The following is a 16,994-nucleotide window of genomic DNA, read 5'->3' on the forward strand; positions in this document are numbered from 1 at the left end:
GCCTGGGAGTAGGAGGATGGGGACAGAGCCACCAGGACCTGTCCCTGAGAAGCAGCCTCTGTTCGGGATATTTACTTGGAAATTTTATTCAAATGGAAGCTGGCGCCTGAGCCTCTCCTTAGGGAATTCCGTGAGGTGGGGAGGGCTGGGACCACTCTTCCTCTTCTGCGGTGCCCCTGGCCTGGTGCTAGGACTGCGCACCTCCCCTCAGTTCCCCCGGACACTCTGGGCTTCCCTGGGCCCAGCATCTGCCTGGGGCCTCACCCTGCGCCCCCCCTCCTGACTCCCACCTTGCACCCCTTCCCGGTGTTCCCGGGGCGCTGCCGGGCCCTGGGGGCTGCGGGGCGCAGGCGGCTCTCGGCTGGGCCATTCTTTGCCGGCCCCCTCCTCCCTTCCGTTTCCGTGGCCGTGCGGCCGGCTGGAGGCTGCGGCCCAGCGAGGAGCAGGGGGGCTGGCAGGCGTCGGGGCCGTCGGGCCGGTCCCGCCCGCCCCTTCCCCTCCACAGGCCCGCCCCAGGGCCTGGGCCAACTGAAACCGCGGGAGGAGGAAACGCGGAATCAGGAACTGGCCGGGGTCGGCACCGGGCCTGAGTCGGTCCGAGGCCACCCCAGGAGCAGCTGCCCGCGCGGGTAACTCTAGCCCCGGGGCCTGGAGGACCGGTGGGAGCAGGGGGCGCGGCAGGCAGGGGCAGAGCAGGCGTTCCGAGGGCCGGAGACCCACCCAGGTGGGGGTAGGGGCCGCGGAAGGGCGGGGATGGCCGCAGGAGCAGGGCTCAGGCTGTGGCCGCCTGAGGCTTCAGCTGCGGCAGCCTTGGCCTGTCGAGGACCTGGGCAAGGGTGTCCTTGTAAGGGGCGGTGGGTGGAAGGGCCTGGGGAGAGAGGCTCCAGGTTGGCTCCTGTTCCCGAACAGGGGAGGGATCCCTGACACTAAGGAAGCCATGAGGGCCAGTCCCCAGGCCAGGCTGCTGCTAGGTACCCATGGCTGCCTGTGAGAGAGGCAGGACCCCACCTCCTCCCTGTCTGTAGCCCATCCTGACCCTACAGTCCCCAGCCTCCTCTTCCCATGCCTCCATCTCCAGCTGCTGCCTTGCCCCCAGGGATGGCCCCCTTTCTGTCCCCAGGACAGCACTATGGGCTTCTCTTCGGAGCTGTGCACCCCCCAGGGCCACGGGGTCCTGCAGCAGATGCAGGAGGCTGAGCTTCGTCTACTGGAGGGCATGAGAAAGTGGATGGCCCAACGGGTCAAGAGTGACAGGGAGTATGCAGGACTGCTTCACCACATGTCCGTGCAGGACAGTGGGGGCCAGAGCCGGGGCATCAGCCCCGACAGCCCCATCAGCCAGGTGGGTCTCCATGGGACTCTTGTGGGTGCTGGCTGTAACTGCCTTCTCCTTCCTCTCCCGGGGGCCCTCTGGGGCAGTGGTTGGAGATTTGGCAGGCCCAGCCTTGGGAGCCATTGTCCCCTCCTCCCTGCCTCCCCCATCTGTGCTGTATAGTCCTGGGCGGAGATCACCAGCCAAACTGAGGGCCTGAGCCGGTTGCTGCGGCAGCACGCGGAGGATCTGAACTCAGGGCCCCTGAGCAAGTTGAGCCTGCTCATCCGGGAACGGCAGCAGCTTCGCAAGACCTACAGCGAGCAGTGGCAGCAGCTGCAGCAGGAGCTCACCAAGGTGAGCGGGCAGCAATGGGGCTTCAGTCAGTTCTATCTAAATTTTGAGCCTCCAAGGGGTTGTTTTGCACAAGAGGCACTGGATTCACTGGGGAAGTGGAAGTCCCTGACCGCAGGCCTGGCTTGCTCTAACCTTGATGCAGCTTCCTCTCTTCCTCCCCTATGTTGGGCTGGCTTGCAGCAAGGCCTCTCTGTGCTTTTTCTGTGCCTGGGCAAAGTGCTGGGAATGTTAAGGATGAGTGACCGGTCATTTGCCTGGGAGAAGCTCAGAATCAGTACTCACGTCCACACTATGCCATCTGACTCTGGGTTCTGAGAGTCAGGGAGAGGAATGAGGGTCAGTCTGTTTGCCTTCCACCTAGGCAGGCTCCTCTCAGGGCCCCAGAGACTGGGCAGCAGCATGGCCTCCTGAAGGTCAAGGACTCGGGCTGTGAAGTCAGCCTGCCTAGGTTTGAATCCCACCGAGCTCCTCGGTCTAGAGGCTGTGTGATTTGGAGCTGGCTATTTATCTGGGAGCCTAGTGCCCCCATTCAGTGTGCTGGTCACCCTCCCTGCACCACACCCCTTCCTCAAGTGCAGAGCCCAGCCTAGCCATGGACCCACAGCGGCCCCTGGTGGCCACCCTGGCCCCATTCCTCTCCCCAAAAGATCATCTAATTCAAGGGTGGGCCCATTTTTATAAAGTTTTGCTGGAACACAGCTATGCCTCTTTGTTTTCATATTGTCTGTGACTACAGTGACAGAGTTGAGTAATTGTGACAGAGACCATATGGCCTACAAGCCTAAAATATTTATTTACTATCTGGCCCCTTAAGGAAAAGACTGATCTAGTCGAGGAATTTAGTTCAGTTACAGATGGGGAAACTGAGGTTGGGCCCTTGCCCAATATATCCCAGCACATAAACAGAAGAACGGGGACAAGAACACTGATCTCGGGCTGTCATCTATTCCTACTGCCAAGAACATAATTTGCAGGACTCAGTGCAAAATGAAATTGTGGGGGTCTTTGTTAAAAGATTGTTAAGAATTTCAAGGTGATAATAATGGAGCATGAAACCAAGCACAGGGCCCTTTTACATGTAGAGCCCCGTGTGACTGCACAGGCTGCACACACCTGCAACTGGCCCTGCCTGCCATCAGGCTACCATTCTCAGTCCAAGGAGGGACCGTTGTAGCCTGTAGTCTACCTCTTTGCCTCCCCAAGGGGCCTGTCTTTAACAGGCCCTGTGATCTTTGACTCTCACACTAGCAGCCAGCTTTCCCAGAAGTCTCCAGGTACTCCCTGCCTGATGACAGGACCTTTCCAGGGCTTCACCCCAGGCAAGAATCCTCCATAGTTGGGGACCTGCTGCCCCACACTGGCTTCTCCTCTCTCCCTAGACTCACAGCCAGGACATTGAGAAGCTGAAGAGCCAGTACCGAGCCCTGGCACGGGACAGTGCCCAAGCCAAGCGCAAGTACCAGGAGGCCAGCAAAGGTTCGTGGCTTCCCTTGCTGGCAGGGAGGGAATCCGAAGCCAGTGCTGACCTGTCCTTGGGTACTCAGAGAGTGGTGGCTGCCTGGGCCTCCATGCTGTCATCTATACCCCTTGCCCCCCATCCGGCAGACAAGGACCGTGACAAGGCCAAGGACAAGTATGTGCGCAGCCTGTGGAAGCTCTTTGCTCACCACAACCGCTATGTGCTGGGCGTGCGGGCTGCACAGCTACACCACCAGCACCACCACCAGCTCCTGCTGCCCGGCCTGCTGCGGTCACTGCAGGACCTGCACGAGGAGATGGCTTGCATCCTGTAAGCCCACAGCCCCGTACCCTGGCCCCCACCCTTGAGCGGCCCTCAGCCCAGCCATCAGGCCCAGAGGCAGGACCCAGAAAATCCATTGCTGGGAAAGTGCTGGCCATGTAACCACATGAGAACGGGACCTGGGCCAAGGACTGGAAACAGGCAACTTACCTCCGAATTACACTGTTCCAGGGTCCCATTATTCCAGGGTTTTATTACATTCATTGAGCACTGTGCCGGGCTCTGGATTATAGCAGAGAACAATGGTAGACAAAAACATCTGTCCTCAGGGATCTTTCGTGTTAGTGGAGTGAGGATTTGAGGAGCACTAAGAGCCATGGAGAAAAATAAAGTAAGAGAAGTGGATTGGGACCTGAGAGCACGGAGGCAAGGGAGGAGGTGACAGTTGTCCACAGAGTGGTCTGGGAAAGCCTCTTGAGAGGTGACATTCAAAGAGGCCCCTGAGAGGGGCACAGGAGTGAATCCTGGGGCTATTTGGAGAAAGACCATTCCAGAAAAGAGGACAGCAACTACACAGGCCCTGAGGTAGAAGAGTACCAGGGACTAATAGCCAGGAACCAGTGGTGCCTCTGAGAGTGAGGGAGGGGGAGAGTCATACACGAGGCTGGAGGAGTCAGGCGTCAAGGTCTACTGGGTGATAGAGGGTTCAGCAGGGCCATGGTGAGGACTTTGGCTCCGGGTGAACAGGAATGGCATGATCTGACCTCTGTTTTTTTGTTTCATTTTGTTTTAATTTTTTTTGAGTCAGAGTCTCTCTCTGTTGCCCAGGCTGGAGTGCAGTGGCATGATCTCGGCTTACTGCAACCTCCACCTCCCAGGTTCAAGCGATTCCCCTGCCTCAGCCTCCTGAGTAGCTGGAACTATGGGCATGCACCACCACACCCAGCTAATTTTTATATTTTTAGTAGAGATGGGGTTTCACCATGTTGCCCAGGCTGGTCTCTAACTTCTGGGCTCAAAGCGATCTGCCTGCCTCTGTCTCCCAAAGTGCTGGGATTACAGGCGTGAGCCACCATGCCCAGCCCTGACCTCTGTTTTAATAAGGCCACTCTGGCTGCTATGCTGCGAATAGACTTCAGGGGGCAAGGACAGAAGCTGGGAGGCCAGAGAGCAGGCTCTTGCAGTAATCCATATCCAAGCTTTTGGCCACTAGGACGGGGAGGTAGCAATGGAGGTGAGAAGCGGTCAGGTCCTGGGGCTAATTTGAAGATGGAGCCAGTGGGATTTCCCTATGGATTGGAAGTGGAGCGTGAAATAGAGGAGTCAGTAACTCTGGGGATTTGGCCTGGAGCAGCTGGAAGATGGAGTGGCTGTTAACTTATGTAGGGAAGGGTGTGGGAGGAAGAGGTTTAGGATACAAGGGTAGCCGTTCATTCATTTATTTATTTATTTATTTATTTATTTAGAGATGTAGTCTCACTCTTTCGCCAGGCTGGAGTGCAGTGGCGCAATCTTGGCTCACTGCAACCTCCACCTCCTGGGCTCAAGCGATTCTCCTGCCTCAGCCTCCCGAGTAGCTGGGATTACAGGCCCGTGCCACCATGTCCAGCTAATTTTTGTATTTTTAGTAGAGATGGGGTTTCACCATGTTGGCCAGGCTGGTCTCTATCTCTTGACCTCATGATCTACCCACCTCAGCCTCCCAAAGTGCTGGGATTACAGGCATAAGCCACTGCGCCTGGCCTCAATTTTCAACTAGAGAGGTTGGGGTGTCAGAGCTAGCCAATGGGACATTTTGAGTAGCTGAGCGAGTACATGAGGTTGGGGCCCAGGGGAGGTGCCTGGGCTGGGAGATATGGACGGGGGTGGGCAGCATGTTGATGGCTTATTTGGTAGTGGGTGTGCAGAGCTAACTGCCCAGGGCAGGGATGACTGTAGCTCATGTTTACTGAGCACTCCCTGTACAGCAGACACTCTGCACACAGGATCTCAATTGGATCCCTTCTTTTGAGATGGTGTCTCACTCTGTCGCCCAGGCTGGAGTGCGGTGGTGTGATCTTGGCTCACTGCAATCCCCACCTCCCGGGTTTAAGCAATTCTCCTGCCTCAGCCTCCCAAGTAGCCAAGTAGCTGGGACTACAGGCATGTGCCACCATGCCTGGCTAATTTTTGTATTTGTTTTTTTCAGTAGAGACGGGGTTTCACCATGTTAGCCAGGCTGCTCTCAAACTCCTGACCTCAGGCAATCCACCCGCCTTGACCTCCCAGTGTTGGTATTACAGGCATGAGCCACTGTGCCTGGCCCACTGGATCCTTATTACAACTGCCAGTGTCCCTCTTATACATATCAGGAAATAGAAGATTAGGGAGAGATTAAATAATTTGCCTAGAGTGGCATGGCTAGCACGAAGTGAGGCAGGGATCAACCCCAGCCCTGACTCCAAACCCAGGGTCCTAGGCCTGAACTGCCCAACCTTGCCCAGCCTGAGGCCTCCCTGACTGGGGATTCCATGTGGGGGGCAGGAAGGAGATCCTGCAGGAATACTTGGAGATTAGCAGCCTGGTGCAGGATGAGGTGGTGGCCATTCACCGGGAGATGGCTGCAGCTGCTGCCCGCATCCAGCCTGAGGCTGAGTACCAAGGCTTCCTTCGACAGTATGGGTAAGCCCCGTTCTTGCTCCTGCTGGGCCCAGGGCTGCCGGCCTGTCCACTGATGGGGCGCTGTCCCCCGCAGGTCCGCACCTGACGTCCCACCCTGCGTCACATTCGATGAGTCACTGCTTGAGGAGAGTGAACCGCTGGAGCCTGGGGAGCTCCAGCTGAACGAGCTGACTGTGGAGAGCGTGCAGCACACGTGGGTGGTGGCTTCGCACCTGGGCCGCGGCGGGGCTCCCAGCAGACCACGGGTGTTTATGTAGGCAGGGCTAGGTCGTGGACACTGCCCACACAGAGCTGTCACCAGGTGGCCAGGCTTGCTTGGCTCTACAGGGATGCACTGGACATGGGTTGAGGGGGCAGGAGGGCTTGGCTCTAATGCTGCCCTTCTCCTGGGTGCAGGCTGACCTCAGTGACAGATGAACTGGCTGTGGCCACCGAGATGGTGTTAAGGCGGCAGGAGATGGTTACACAGCTGCAACAGGAGCTCCGGAATGAAGAGGAGAACACCCACCCCCGGGGGCGGTGAGTGGGCCCCTGCCTGCAGCAGCCTCTTGGGCCTCCCTCCCTCCTGCCTCCCCTACCTGCTGCTGGCTACCCGCCGCAGACTGAGCCCTTTCTCACCCACCCTCCCACCCGCCCCTGCCTGCAGGGTGCAGCTGCTGGGCAAGAGGCAGGCGCTGCAGGAAGCACTGCAGGGGCTGCAGGTAGCACGGTGCAGCCAGGCCAAGCTGCAGGCCCAGCAGGAGTTGCTGCAGACCAAGCTGGAGCAGCTGGGCCCCGGCGAGCCCCCGCCCGTGCTGCTCCTGCAGGATGACCGCCACTCCACATCGTCCTCGGTGAGCTGCCCCGCCCGCGCCGCTGCCCGCCACCGGCCTGCCCACCTGGGGCTGCGCTCCTCATTTTCGCCCTCCCCCTCCCTAAGCCTGGCCACCCGCTGACGTCTGTCCCTGGCCTCAGGAGCAGGAGCGAGAGGGGGGAAGGACGCCCACGCTGGAGATCCTTAAGAGCCACATCTCAGGAATCTTCCGTCCCAAGTTCTCGGTGAGTGACGCCCAGCCTGGACCCCCCTATTGTTTCAAATTTAGTCACTGGGATGTCCTAGAGAGGAGGCTGTGCCCAGGCTGCTTTTATTGGGAAGTTCCTCTCTTCCCTGGGATTCCAGGCTGCACATGTCCCCAGACCCTGCCACCCCTGACCCCTCCCTCTTCATTGCCCCTGTGTGCTAAAGGGACCAGCAACCTTGACTATTCCATGGCTCTCCCTGCTCCAGGAGTGGTTGGGGGCCTGTGGCCTGGAGGAGAAGGCACCGGCTTGGTTTGGGGTCTTCCTGCCTGGGCTTCCCTTCCCAGCTCTGCCCAGCATGAGCCTGGGCCAGTCCACTGCCCACTCCAGGGACCTGTGGATGGCTCTGCATGCCACTCCGTGGTTGTGAGGGCTGAGGGCATATAGAGGGGAGAGAGAGACCCCTGGCTGCCCCTATGGCCTCTTCAACAAGCTGGTTGAGTGAATCCTCCTCGATCCTCCCTTGCCCAGCTCCCTCCACCGCTGCAGCTTGTTCCGGAGGTGCAGAAGCCCCTGCATGAGCAGCTGTGGTACCACGGGGCCATCCCAAGGGCAGAGGTGGCTGAGCTGCTGGTGCACTCTGGGGACTTCCTGGTGCGGGAGAGCCAGGGCAAGCAGGAGTACGTGCTGTCAGTGCTGTGGGATGGTCTGCCCCGACACTTCATCATCCAGTCCTTGGACGTGAGTGGGGCTGGGACCCGAGCCTTCCAGGCCTCACTCTAACCCTCCCTTCCCTTCTCCAAGGGGAATGACCTTTCAGGGTAGGGGATAGCTGCCAGGTCTTGAATGCCTCCCTAGCAGGGCTGGCTGAAAGGGGCCACAGAGACCACCCAGTCCCTGCAACAAAATAGAGGCTTAAGTGTGAGTCCTCCCTGGTGGGGCAGCAGGATGTCATGCGCTATCAGATGGCATCTTTTCTGGAGGTCTCTCTGTCTCTGGTCCTGGGCAGGCCGTTTCTCCCCTGCTGCTCTCCCTTTCCCCTCCCAGGGCTCAGGCCCCCTCAGAATGGAGGCTGTTGACCCCGGGTCCCCTGCCCTGCAGAACCTGTACCGACTGGAAGGGGAAGGCTTTCCCAGCATTCCCTTACTCATCGACCACCTACTGAGCACCCAGCAGCCCCTCACCAAGAAGAGCGGTGTCGTCCTGCACAGGGCTGTGCCCAAGGTGAGCCTGCACCCAGCCTGGCCCATGCCACCTGTGGCAGGGCTTGGGGAGTGTGGGTCAGACCCACCCAGCGTCTGAGCAGAAACGGCTTTCCAGGCCTTCCATCTACATACAAGGTGCAGAGTGAGTGACCCTCGGGGCCAGCCTCGCTCTAGGTTTGGAATGTCAGGGCCACTCCTACACCATGGGCTGTACACACCAGGCTGGTGCTTACCTGGTCAGGGCACCTGCCTGGACCCCGTATCATTTCAGTGTGCTCCCATGTGGTCCCACCCCTGGTCACATATGGAGGCATCAAGAAATGGAGGGTCCAGCACCCCTTTTCTTCAGACTTCTGATCCCCTAACTCCTCTCTTCCCCAGGACAAGTGGGTGCTGAACCATGAGGACCTGGTGTTGGGTGAGCAGATTGGACGGGTGAGTGCACCTCTGCTGGTCTCCTTGTCGCTGGCGGCTTCTCCCGAGTCACGCCTGGGCCCCCTGCGCTGCCACCCAGAGACCTCCGTGCCCCATCTGGTTCCCCACTTGTACCCCAACTCCCTGCCCAGCCCCCACCACACACCGTCCTCCGGGAAATGGGATAGTACCTACCCTGAAAACTCCCAGCAGACAGCTCTGCCAGCACCCTGACCTCATTACCCCCACCCAGGCCGCCCCCCTCGAGCTCTTGTGTGCACACAGGGAGACACCCTGTTACTGTAAGCCATAAGATACCTGTTTAGGGAAGAAGTCACTTTCCTAAAAATCAGAATGCTTTTCAAACCCAAGGGAGAGTGATTTTTGGATTTCCATGTCACTTCTCTCAGGGAGGGTGGCACATGGGAGGCAACTTTCCCTGCCTGCCCCATGTGCTCTCTAGGTTCCCCAGTGAGGGACAAACTCCCAGAGAGCCTGTGTGAGGTGTCCGAGCATGGGGGCTGAGTAAAGAATGGGCGGGGAGCAGAGAAGAGAATTGTGGGACTGGGAAGGCCGTGGTAGGAGCCCAAGACCGTTTCAGGGGAACTTTGGCGAAGTGTTCAGCGGACGCCTGCGAGCCGACAACACCTTGGTGGCAGTGAAGTCTTGTCGAGAGACGCTCCCACCTGACATCAAGGCCAAGTTTCTACAGGAAGCGAGGTGGGTGATAAACTAATGATCACCACGGGTCCCGCATACACAGAGGTTACACTGCATGGCACAGTGTAAAGTGCTTGACCTCTGTGGTGGCGTTTAATCCTCGAGGCCCCGCATTGCAGGTAGTAACCCCTTATAGTGCCGAGGGGTAGAGGCTGCCCCAGGTCACACGTCTGGGTCTGCTGGCCTTGGAGGCCAAGCTCTTCTCCCGTCATCCCTGGGGGGCCCTGGGGAGATGGGCCTGGCCACATGGAGTCTGAGCAGCAGTGCTCTCCAGGATCCTGAAGCAGTACAGCCACCCCAACATCGTGCGTCTCATTGGTGTCTGCACCCAGAAGCAGCCCATCTACATCGTCATGGAGCTTGTGCAGGGTGAGCGTGGGGTGCTGAGCTCCAGGTAGGGCGCACAGCCTGGCCAGGTGGCACCCCTACGGCAGGAGGCTCAGCACGGGTCCTCCCCACCTGCAGGGGGCGACTTCCTGACCTTCCTCCGCACGGAGGGGGCCCGCCTGCGGGTGAAGACTCTGCTGCAGATGGTGGGGGATGCAGCTGCTGGCATGGAGTACCTGGAGAGCAAGTGCTGCATCCACCGGTGAGTGGGTGGTGGCCACAGGCCCTGCCGACACCTCCGACCAGAGTCAAGAAGTACCTATACCTCTAGGGCCCCTGCTGGACTATCAGGCATCAGCTCCAGAGCGGGAGTGGGCCTCTCTGGTAGACAGGGGTACCCGGAGCTGGGAGCAGCTTTTGTCCTTGGCTTTTCTAGAGTGTTCAGCCGGGGCTGGGCAGGCAACTATTGGCCAAATGAGCCCCTGCCCTGTCTCACCCAGGGACCTGGCTGCTCGGAACTGTCTGGTGACAGAGAAGAATGTCCTGAAGATCAGTGACTTTGGGATGTCCCGAGAGGAAGCTGATGGGGTCTACGCGGCCTCAGGGGGCCTCAGACAAGTCCCCGTGAAGTGGACCGCACCTGAGGCCCTTAACTACGGTACCTAGTCCCTGTCCACCCTGGACTGCATGGCCAGAGGCAAGGCCTGGGTCCTGCTTCCTGCCTCGCCCTGGTCCCAGGGAGGGTCCACTCATGTTGCCTGGCCTCCTCTGCAGGCCGCTACTCCTCCGAGAGCGACGTGTGGAGCTTTGGCATCTTGCTCTGGGAGACCTTCAGCCTGGGGGCCTCCCCCTATCCCAACCTTAGCAATCAGCAGACACGGGAGTTCGTGGAGAAGGGTAAGCACCCTGTGATGACAGCAGCCTCAGGCTGCACCCTCTTCCAGATGCTCCAGCCAGACTCTTCCAACTCCCTTAATGCCAACCTTCCCACCAGGCAGAATAAGAATAACCTGGCCAGTGGCTCACGCCTGTCATCCCAGCACTTTGGGAGGCTGAGCTGGGTGGATCACTTGATCCCAGGAGTTCGAGATCAGCCTGGACAACACAGTGAAACTCCATCTGTACAAAAAATACAAAAATAGGCTGGGCGCGGTGGCTCACACCTGTAATCCCAGCACTTTGGGAGGCCTGACCAACATGGTGAAACCCCGTCTCTACTAAAAATACAAAATTTAGCCAGGTATGGTGGCACGTGCCTGTAATCCCAGCTATTTGGGAGGCTGAGATGGGAGAATTGCTTGAACCCAGGAGGCAGACGCTGCAGTGAGCTGAGATTGTGCCACTGCACTCCAGCTTGGGCGACAAGAGCAAAACTCCATCTCAAAAAAAAACCAAAAACACAAAAAGTAGCTGGGTGTGGTGACATGTGCCTATAGTCCCTGCTACTCGGGAGGCTCAGGCAGGAGGATCACTAGAGCATGGGAGGCAGAGATTGCAGTGAGCTGAGATCATGCCACTGCACTCCAACCTGGGTGACAGAGAGAGACCTTGACTGAAAAAAGAAAAAAACTCGGGCACAGTGGCTCACGCCTGTAATTTCAACACTTTGAGAGGCTGAGGAGTGTGGATCATTTGAGTCTAGGAGTTTGAGACTAGCTTGGCCAACATGGCAAAACCCTGTCTCTACTAAAACTACAAAAAATTAGCCAGGTGTGGTGGCACAAGCCTGTAATCCCAGCTACTTGGGAGGCTGAGGCACAAGAATCGCTTGAACCTGGGAGGTGGAGGTTGCAGTGAGCTGAGATCGCACCACCGCGTTCCAGCCTGGGTGACAGAGTGAAACTCTATCTCAAAAAAAATAAAAAATAAAAAAAATAGAATATCCCTGTAGCTACTGCTGAGTGAGCACCTGTTCTGTGCTAGACCACACGTTATTTAATTTACTCATCACTACATGTGTGGTAGGGATTAATATGTCCCTTTCTCAGATGGAAAAACAGGCTGGCAGAGGACACACAACTAGCATGTGGTGGGATTGGGATCGGAAGCCAGGCCTGTTTGTCCTTTGGGCCCTTGGTGGAGAACAGTGCGACCTTCAGAACAGTGCATCTTAAGCAGCTCCTATGGCTCATGGTATCCCTCAGAGTCTGCTGAGGACCCTCAAACTCCCTCCTCATGCCTGGTGTGCTGTGCCTCTCCTCACAGGGGGCCGCCTGCCCTGCCCAGAGCTTTGTCCTGATGCCGTGTTCAGGCTCATGGAGCAGTGCTGGGCCTATGAGCCTGGGCAGCGGCCCAGCTTCAGCACCATCTACCAGGAGCTGCAGAGCATCCGAAAGCGGCATCGGTGAGGCTGGGACCCCCTTTTCAAGCTGGTGACCTCTGCAGGCCTAGGTGCAGCTCCTCAGCGGCTCCAGCTCACACACTGACAGCTCTTCACAGTCGTGGACTCCTGCCACCAGCATCCACACTGCTGGCAGGATGCAGCTCCGTGTCTTCTCTGTGTCCCTGCTGCTGCCAGGGCTTCCTCTTCCAGGCAGAAACAATAAAACCACTTGTGCCCACTGAACACTCCTGGCATGTGCGCTCCTCTGGAAGGCAGGTCTCAGAAGGCATGAGTGCTGGTATGGTGGCCGTGGGGAAGGAGGAGGACAGGCAGTATGCATGGGACATGATTTAGTAGCAACTGGATGTGAGACATGGGGAGGGGGAGAGATCAGGATGATAATACAGGCTATGGCCAGATGGCGGTATCATCCCCAGAAATAGGATTATAGGAAGAGGATCAGAGCTTTGAGGAGGATGTGAGTTTAGAGATGTTGCATTTTATTGGAGATAAAAGTGTGGGTGAAGCCAGGTGTGGGGTAGACACCTGTAGTCCCAGGTACTTGGGAGGCCAACGCATGTGGATTGCTTGAGCCTAGTTTGAGACCAGCCTGGGCAACATGGTAAAACTCCGTCTCTACAAAAAAAAAAAAAAAAAAAAAAAAAACAAGAAAATTAGCCAGGCATGGTGGCACACACCTATAGTCCCAGCTACTCAGGAGGCTGAGGTAGGAGGATCAACTGAGCCCGGGAGGTCGAGGCTGCAGTGAGCTGTGATCACACCACTGCATTCCAGCCTGGGCAACAAAGCGAGGTCCTGTCTCAAAAATAAATAAATAAAAATAATAAATAATTAAAATGTAGATGAATAGGTCTGGAAGCCCAGATGGAGGTGAAGGCTCATCATAGATATGTGAATCATTGGCTTATGAATATTAGAGGATAGCTGACACTATGGATGTGTACAACACTCACATAAAATTCAGGAGGAGACGAGAAGAGAGTTCCACTCAAAGGAGACTGATGTGGCTGATGAAGAAAATGCTTTTGAGGAAGTTGTTTCTCAAGACGAATTTAATGAGGAATCGGATGGCAGACTGGGGAGCCTTCACCTCCTCCCCTAAGTCTCAGTGAAACCTATGAAGTCATCTGAAATGTTAATATCACCAAAAGCGAAGTTTGAGAAGATAAGGAAGTGTGAACATACTAAAAAACAGAGTGGGAAGTATTTGTAATACAGAAGAACAGGGAAATGAGAAACTTGAAGTAAAATGGCCATCCCTCAAGAAAGTTCAGGAAATAGTTAACATCGGCCAGGCGCCGTGGCTCACATCTATAATCCCAGCACTTTGAAAGGCTGAGGCAGGTGGATCACCTGAGGTCAGGAACTCGAGACCAGTCTGGCCAACACAGTAAATCTCCATCTCTACTGAAAACACAAAAAAATTAGCCAGGCGTGGTGGTGTGCACCTGTAATCCCAGCTACTCTGGAGGCTGAGGCAGGAGAATTACTTGAACTGGGGAGACTGAGGTTGCAGTGAGCTGAGACCTCACCATTGCACTCCAGCCTGGGCAACAAGAGCAAAGAACAAAACTCTGTCTCAAAAAAAACAAAACAAAAATCTATTTTGAAAGAGATGAGAGAGAGCCCTATAACTTGTTTAAACAAGAAGAAGTTGTGTTGTCATGTAATTAAGTAAAAATACTAGGAAGTGAAATAATACCTCCAATGGAAATGGTAGAAAGCAGAACTGAAACACTTCTGCTGGGTAGAGGATGGTAGATCTCCACACGCCACCACTCCCATGGCAACTGCTAGGGGAAAAGCTAAGATGAAAATGTCTTTTTTTTTTGAGACGGAGTCTTGCTCTGTTGCGTAGGCTGGAGTGCAGTGGCGCAATCTTAGTTCACTGTAACCTCCACCTCTCGGGTTCAAGTGATTCTCCTGCCTCAGCCTCCTGAGTATCTGGGATTACAGGCGCACACCACTACGCGTGGCTACTTTTTGTATTTAGTAGAGACGGGGTTTCACCATGTTGGTCAGGCTGGTCTCAAACTCCTGACCTCAAGTGACCCGCCTACCTCGGCCTCCCAAAGTGTTGGGATTACAGGCATGAGCCACCACGCCTGGCCGAAAATATCTTATTTTTAAAAAGAATGAAGAGTGGTCACAGAAATAAAGAATGAATGGACTAAAAGTTCAAGGAGGAAAGAGCCCTTCCGAGTTGAACTAGTGATAGGCAGCTATTTTCTTCCCTGAAACATTTGCCCATCTGGGACATGAGGATCAGACTTGGCCCAAGCAGAGAGACTCTACTGGGGAAGACAGAAAGGAACAGTTTTTGGTGGTTGCAAGGACTTGCTATGGATTAGGACCTAGAGTAGCACAAAATGCAGAGCGTTTTCCCCATGGGACATTTGCTGAGTTCTGAGGCAGTGCAGGAGACTGAGAAGACAAGTCCTACAGTCTTGCAGTGTTTAGAGAGGAGGCCCGGAGTGAACAAATAGCTGGCCTCCCCAACATAAGGTATTTGCCAGGTTTTGTACCTGTGTGGGTTGGGAAGCTAAAGAGCTCCCTATAAATCTCTGAAGAGCAGAACTTTAAGATCTGAGAGAGACAGAGACTGACCAGTCTTTCAATCCAAAATCAAGAGGGTCATTCCTAAGGAACAAGGACAACCAGGAGGGGATTGAGTTTTACTGGAACTGCAACATTGCCCCAACCCAGTTTAGTACTTAATTGCATCGAGGTGACTAGCTCCTATAGGGAATAACAAGATTTGAAGCCCCTATCCTTTTATACCCAATATGTGACATACAATTAAAAATCATAAAGCATGCAAAAAATGGAGAAATATGGGGCTAATACACAAGAGAAAAAATAAACAATAAAACCAGACCCACAGATGATCCAGATATTGGAACTGGCAAAGATTTTTAAATAACTATGGTTAATATGTCAAATAGAGAAGAAGATGGACAAAAAGAAACAAATGTACAGAATGTCAACAGAATTGGAATCTATTAAAAGAGAATGAAAAGAGCCTACTGAACTGAAAAATACCTCTGAAATTACAAACTCATTGGATGGATTTCATAAACATTGATAGAAGTAAAGGATAAAATCACAATCGCAGTTAGAAATTAGTCATATCAGAAAACAGAATTAGTGAACTTGATAGGTTAATAGGAGGTACCTAAACTGAAGTACAGAGAGGAAAAAAGAATGGAAGCTAAGAAACATGGGACCATATGAGTAATTCAAGTTACAGAAGAAGTGGAGAGAAAACTTAGGTCCAGAACAAGCAGAAAATGACACAAACATATATACAGCAATAAAAACAAAACAAAACACTAATATATGCACCAACATTGATGAATGTCAAAGACATGTGGCTGGGCACAGTGGCTCATGCCTATAACCCCAGCACTTTGGGAGGCCAAGGTGGGTAAATCACTTGATGCCAGGAGTTCGAGACCAGCCTGGCCAACATGGTGAAACCCTGTCTCTAATAAAAATACAAAAATTAGATGGGTGTAGTGACACGTGCCTGTAATCCCAGCTACTCAGGAGGCCAAGGCATGAGAATCACTTGAACCCAGGAGGCAGAGGTTGCAGTAAGCTGAGATCGTACCACTGCGCTCCAGCTTGGGTGACAGCAAGACTGTCTCAAAAAAAAAAAAGACATACTGAGTAAAGAAGCCATACATGAAGGAGTACATACTTATTATTCTATTTTATGAAGTTCAAGAACAGGCAAAACTAAGTTACAGAGAAGTCAAAGCAGTGCTTATGTCTGGAGGGGACTGATGGAAAGGTGTGAGAAGATGTAGGGGAAAAGGTTCACCATGGTGCCCTTACAACCATGGACGTCTCTACTTGGGCCACATAGGCAAAGCTGGACGACAGTCTGACAACCACTACGCTGTGCTTAGGGACTGCTTGACCACTTGACACAGGGGAACCTTTTGGGTAGATGGGAATGTCCTGCATTTTGATCTGGGTGGTGATTGTGCTTGTGTATGTATTTATCAAAACTCATCAAGCTGTACACTTAAGATTTGTGCCACCTAGTGTAAACTGTACCTCAGTTTTTAAAAAAGAACCACCAGAGAACAAACAAGAATTCTTGAAAACTGAGATTATCAGGCCGGGCGCGGTGGCTCATGTCTGTCATCCCAGCACTTTGGGAGGCTGAGGTGGGCAGATCACCTGAGGTTGGGAGTTCGAGATGAGCCCAACCAACATGGAGAAACCCCATCCCTATTAAAAGTACAAAATTAGCCGGGCTTGGTGGCAGATGCCTATACTCCCAGCTACTTGGGAGGCTGAGGCAGGAGAATCGCTTGAACCCAGAGGCAGAGGTTGCGGTGAGCTGAGATCGTGCCATTGCACTCCAGCCTGGCAACAAGAGCGAAACTCCATCTCAAAAGAAAAAAGAAAATTAAGATTATCACCAAAATGAGGCTGAGTGTGGTGGCTCACACCTGTTATCCCAGTACTTTGGGAGGCTGAGGTGGGCAGATCACCTGAGGTCAGGAGTTCAAGACCAGCCTGGCCAACATGGTGAAACCCTGTCTCTACTAAAAATACAAAAATTAGCCGGGCATGGTGGTGTGCGCTTATAATCCCAGCTACTCAGGAGGCTGAGGCACGAGAATCACTTGAACCTTGGAGGCAGAGGCTGCAGTGAGCTGAGATCGCGCCGCTGCTCTTCAGCCTAAGTGACACAGTGAGACTTTGTCTCAAAAAAAAAAAAAAAAAAGAATTATCACCAAAATGGAAAATTCAATAGAAGGGCTGGAAAATAAATCTCCCCATGAAAAGACAAAGAGGATGATGAGCCCAGTCTAGGTCTAACACCCTAATAACAGGCATTCCAGTGAGTAAACAAACCTGGAAAGCTGTTCCTGATGGTGATAAAAGAAATGGCAG

General features: G+C 54.4%; 1 protein-coding gene across 37 annotated transcripts; it reads left to right on the forward strand.

Annotated features, from left to right (window-relative positions):
* The first annotated feature begins 553 nt into the window (after nt 1-553).
* On the forward strand, nt 554-12,302 carry FES (FES proto-oncogene, tyrosine kinase). 37 transcript variants are annotated; one of them, XR_012415427.1, is made up of 20 exons: nt 554-724; nt 1,121-1,342; nt 1,496-1,669; nt 3,049-3,145; nt 3,275-3,458; nt 5,934-6,071; nt 6,145-6,264; nt 6,468-6,590; nt 6,718-6,904; nt 6,991-7,109; nt 7,602-7,811; nt 8,172-8,294; nt 8,657-8,710; nt 9,291-9,409; nt 9,684-9,778; nt 9,875-9,998; nt 10,237-10,394; nt 10,511-10,633; nt 10,731-10,976; nt 11,942-12,302. XR_012415427.1 is itself a non-coding variant. In XM_045397431.2 (19 exons), exons 2-19 carry the CDS (start codon nt 1,130-1,132, stop codon nt 12,082-12,084), a joined length of 2,583 nt encoding a protein of 860 aa, XP_045253366.1. In that variant the 5' UTR covers nt 554-724; nt 1,121-1,129; the 3' UTR covers nt 12,085-12,302. The 37 variants fall into 37 exon arrangements, 11 of the variants coding, with proteins under 11 accessions (XP_045253366.1, XP_073852853.1, XP_073852854.1 ...); XR_012415411.1 differs by having other exon boundaries at nt 554-629; nt 6,145-6,324; nt 8,118-8,294; XR_012415417.1 differs by having other exon boundaries at nt 554-629; nt 6,145-6,324.
* The last annotated feature ends 4,692 nt before the right edge of the window (nt 12,303-16,994 follow it).

The sequence above is a fragment of the Macaca fascicularis genome, chromosome 7 (assembly GCF_037993035.2).
Source record: "Macaca fascicularis isolate 582-1 chromosome 7, T2T-MFA8v1.1".
NCBI classification, from domain to species: domain Eukaryota; kingdom Metazoa; phylum Chordata; class Mammalia; order Primates; family Cercopithecidae; genus Macaca; species Macaca fascicularis.

What these genes read in the sequence shown, in the direction of transcription:
- FES (XM_045397431.2), top strand. Translation starts at nt 1,130, where the DNA reads ATGGGCTTCTCTTCGGAGCTGTGCACCCCCCAGGGCCACGGGGTCCTG. An exon ending in AACACCCACCCCCGGGGGCG is followed by an intron (nt 6,591 to 6,717) that starts GTGAGTGGGCCC and finishes CCCTGCCTGCAG; the next exon opens with GGTGCAGCTGCTGGGCAAGA. An exon ending in ACCTGAGGCCCTTAACTACG is followed by an intron (nt 10,395 to 10,510) that starts GTACCTAGTCCC and finishes CCTCCTCTGCAG; the next exon opens with GCCGCTACTCCTCCGAGAGC.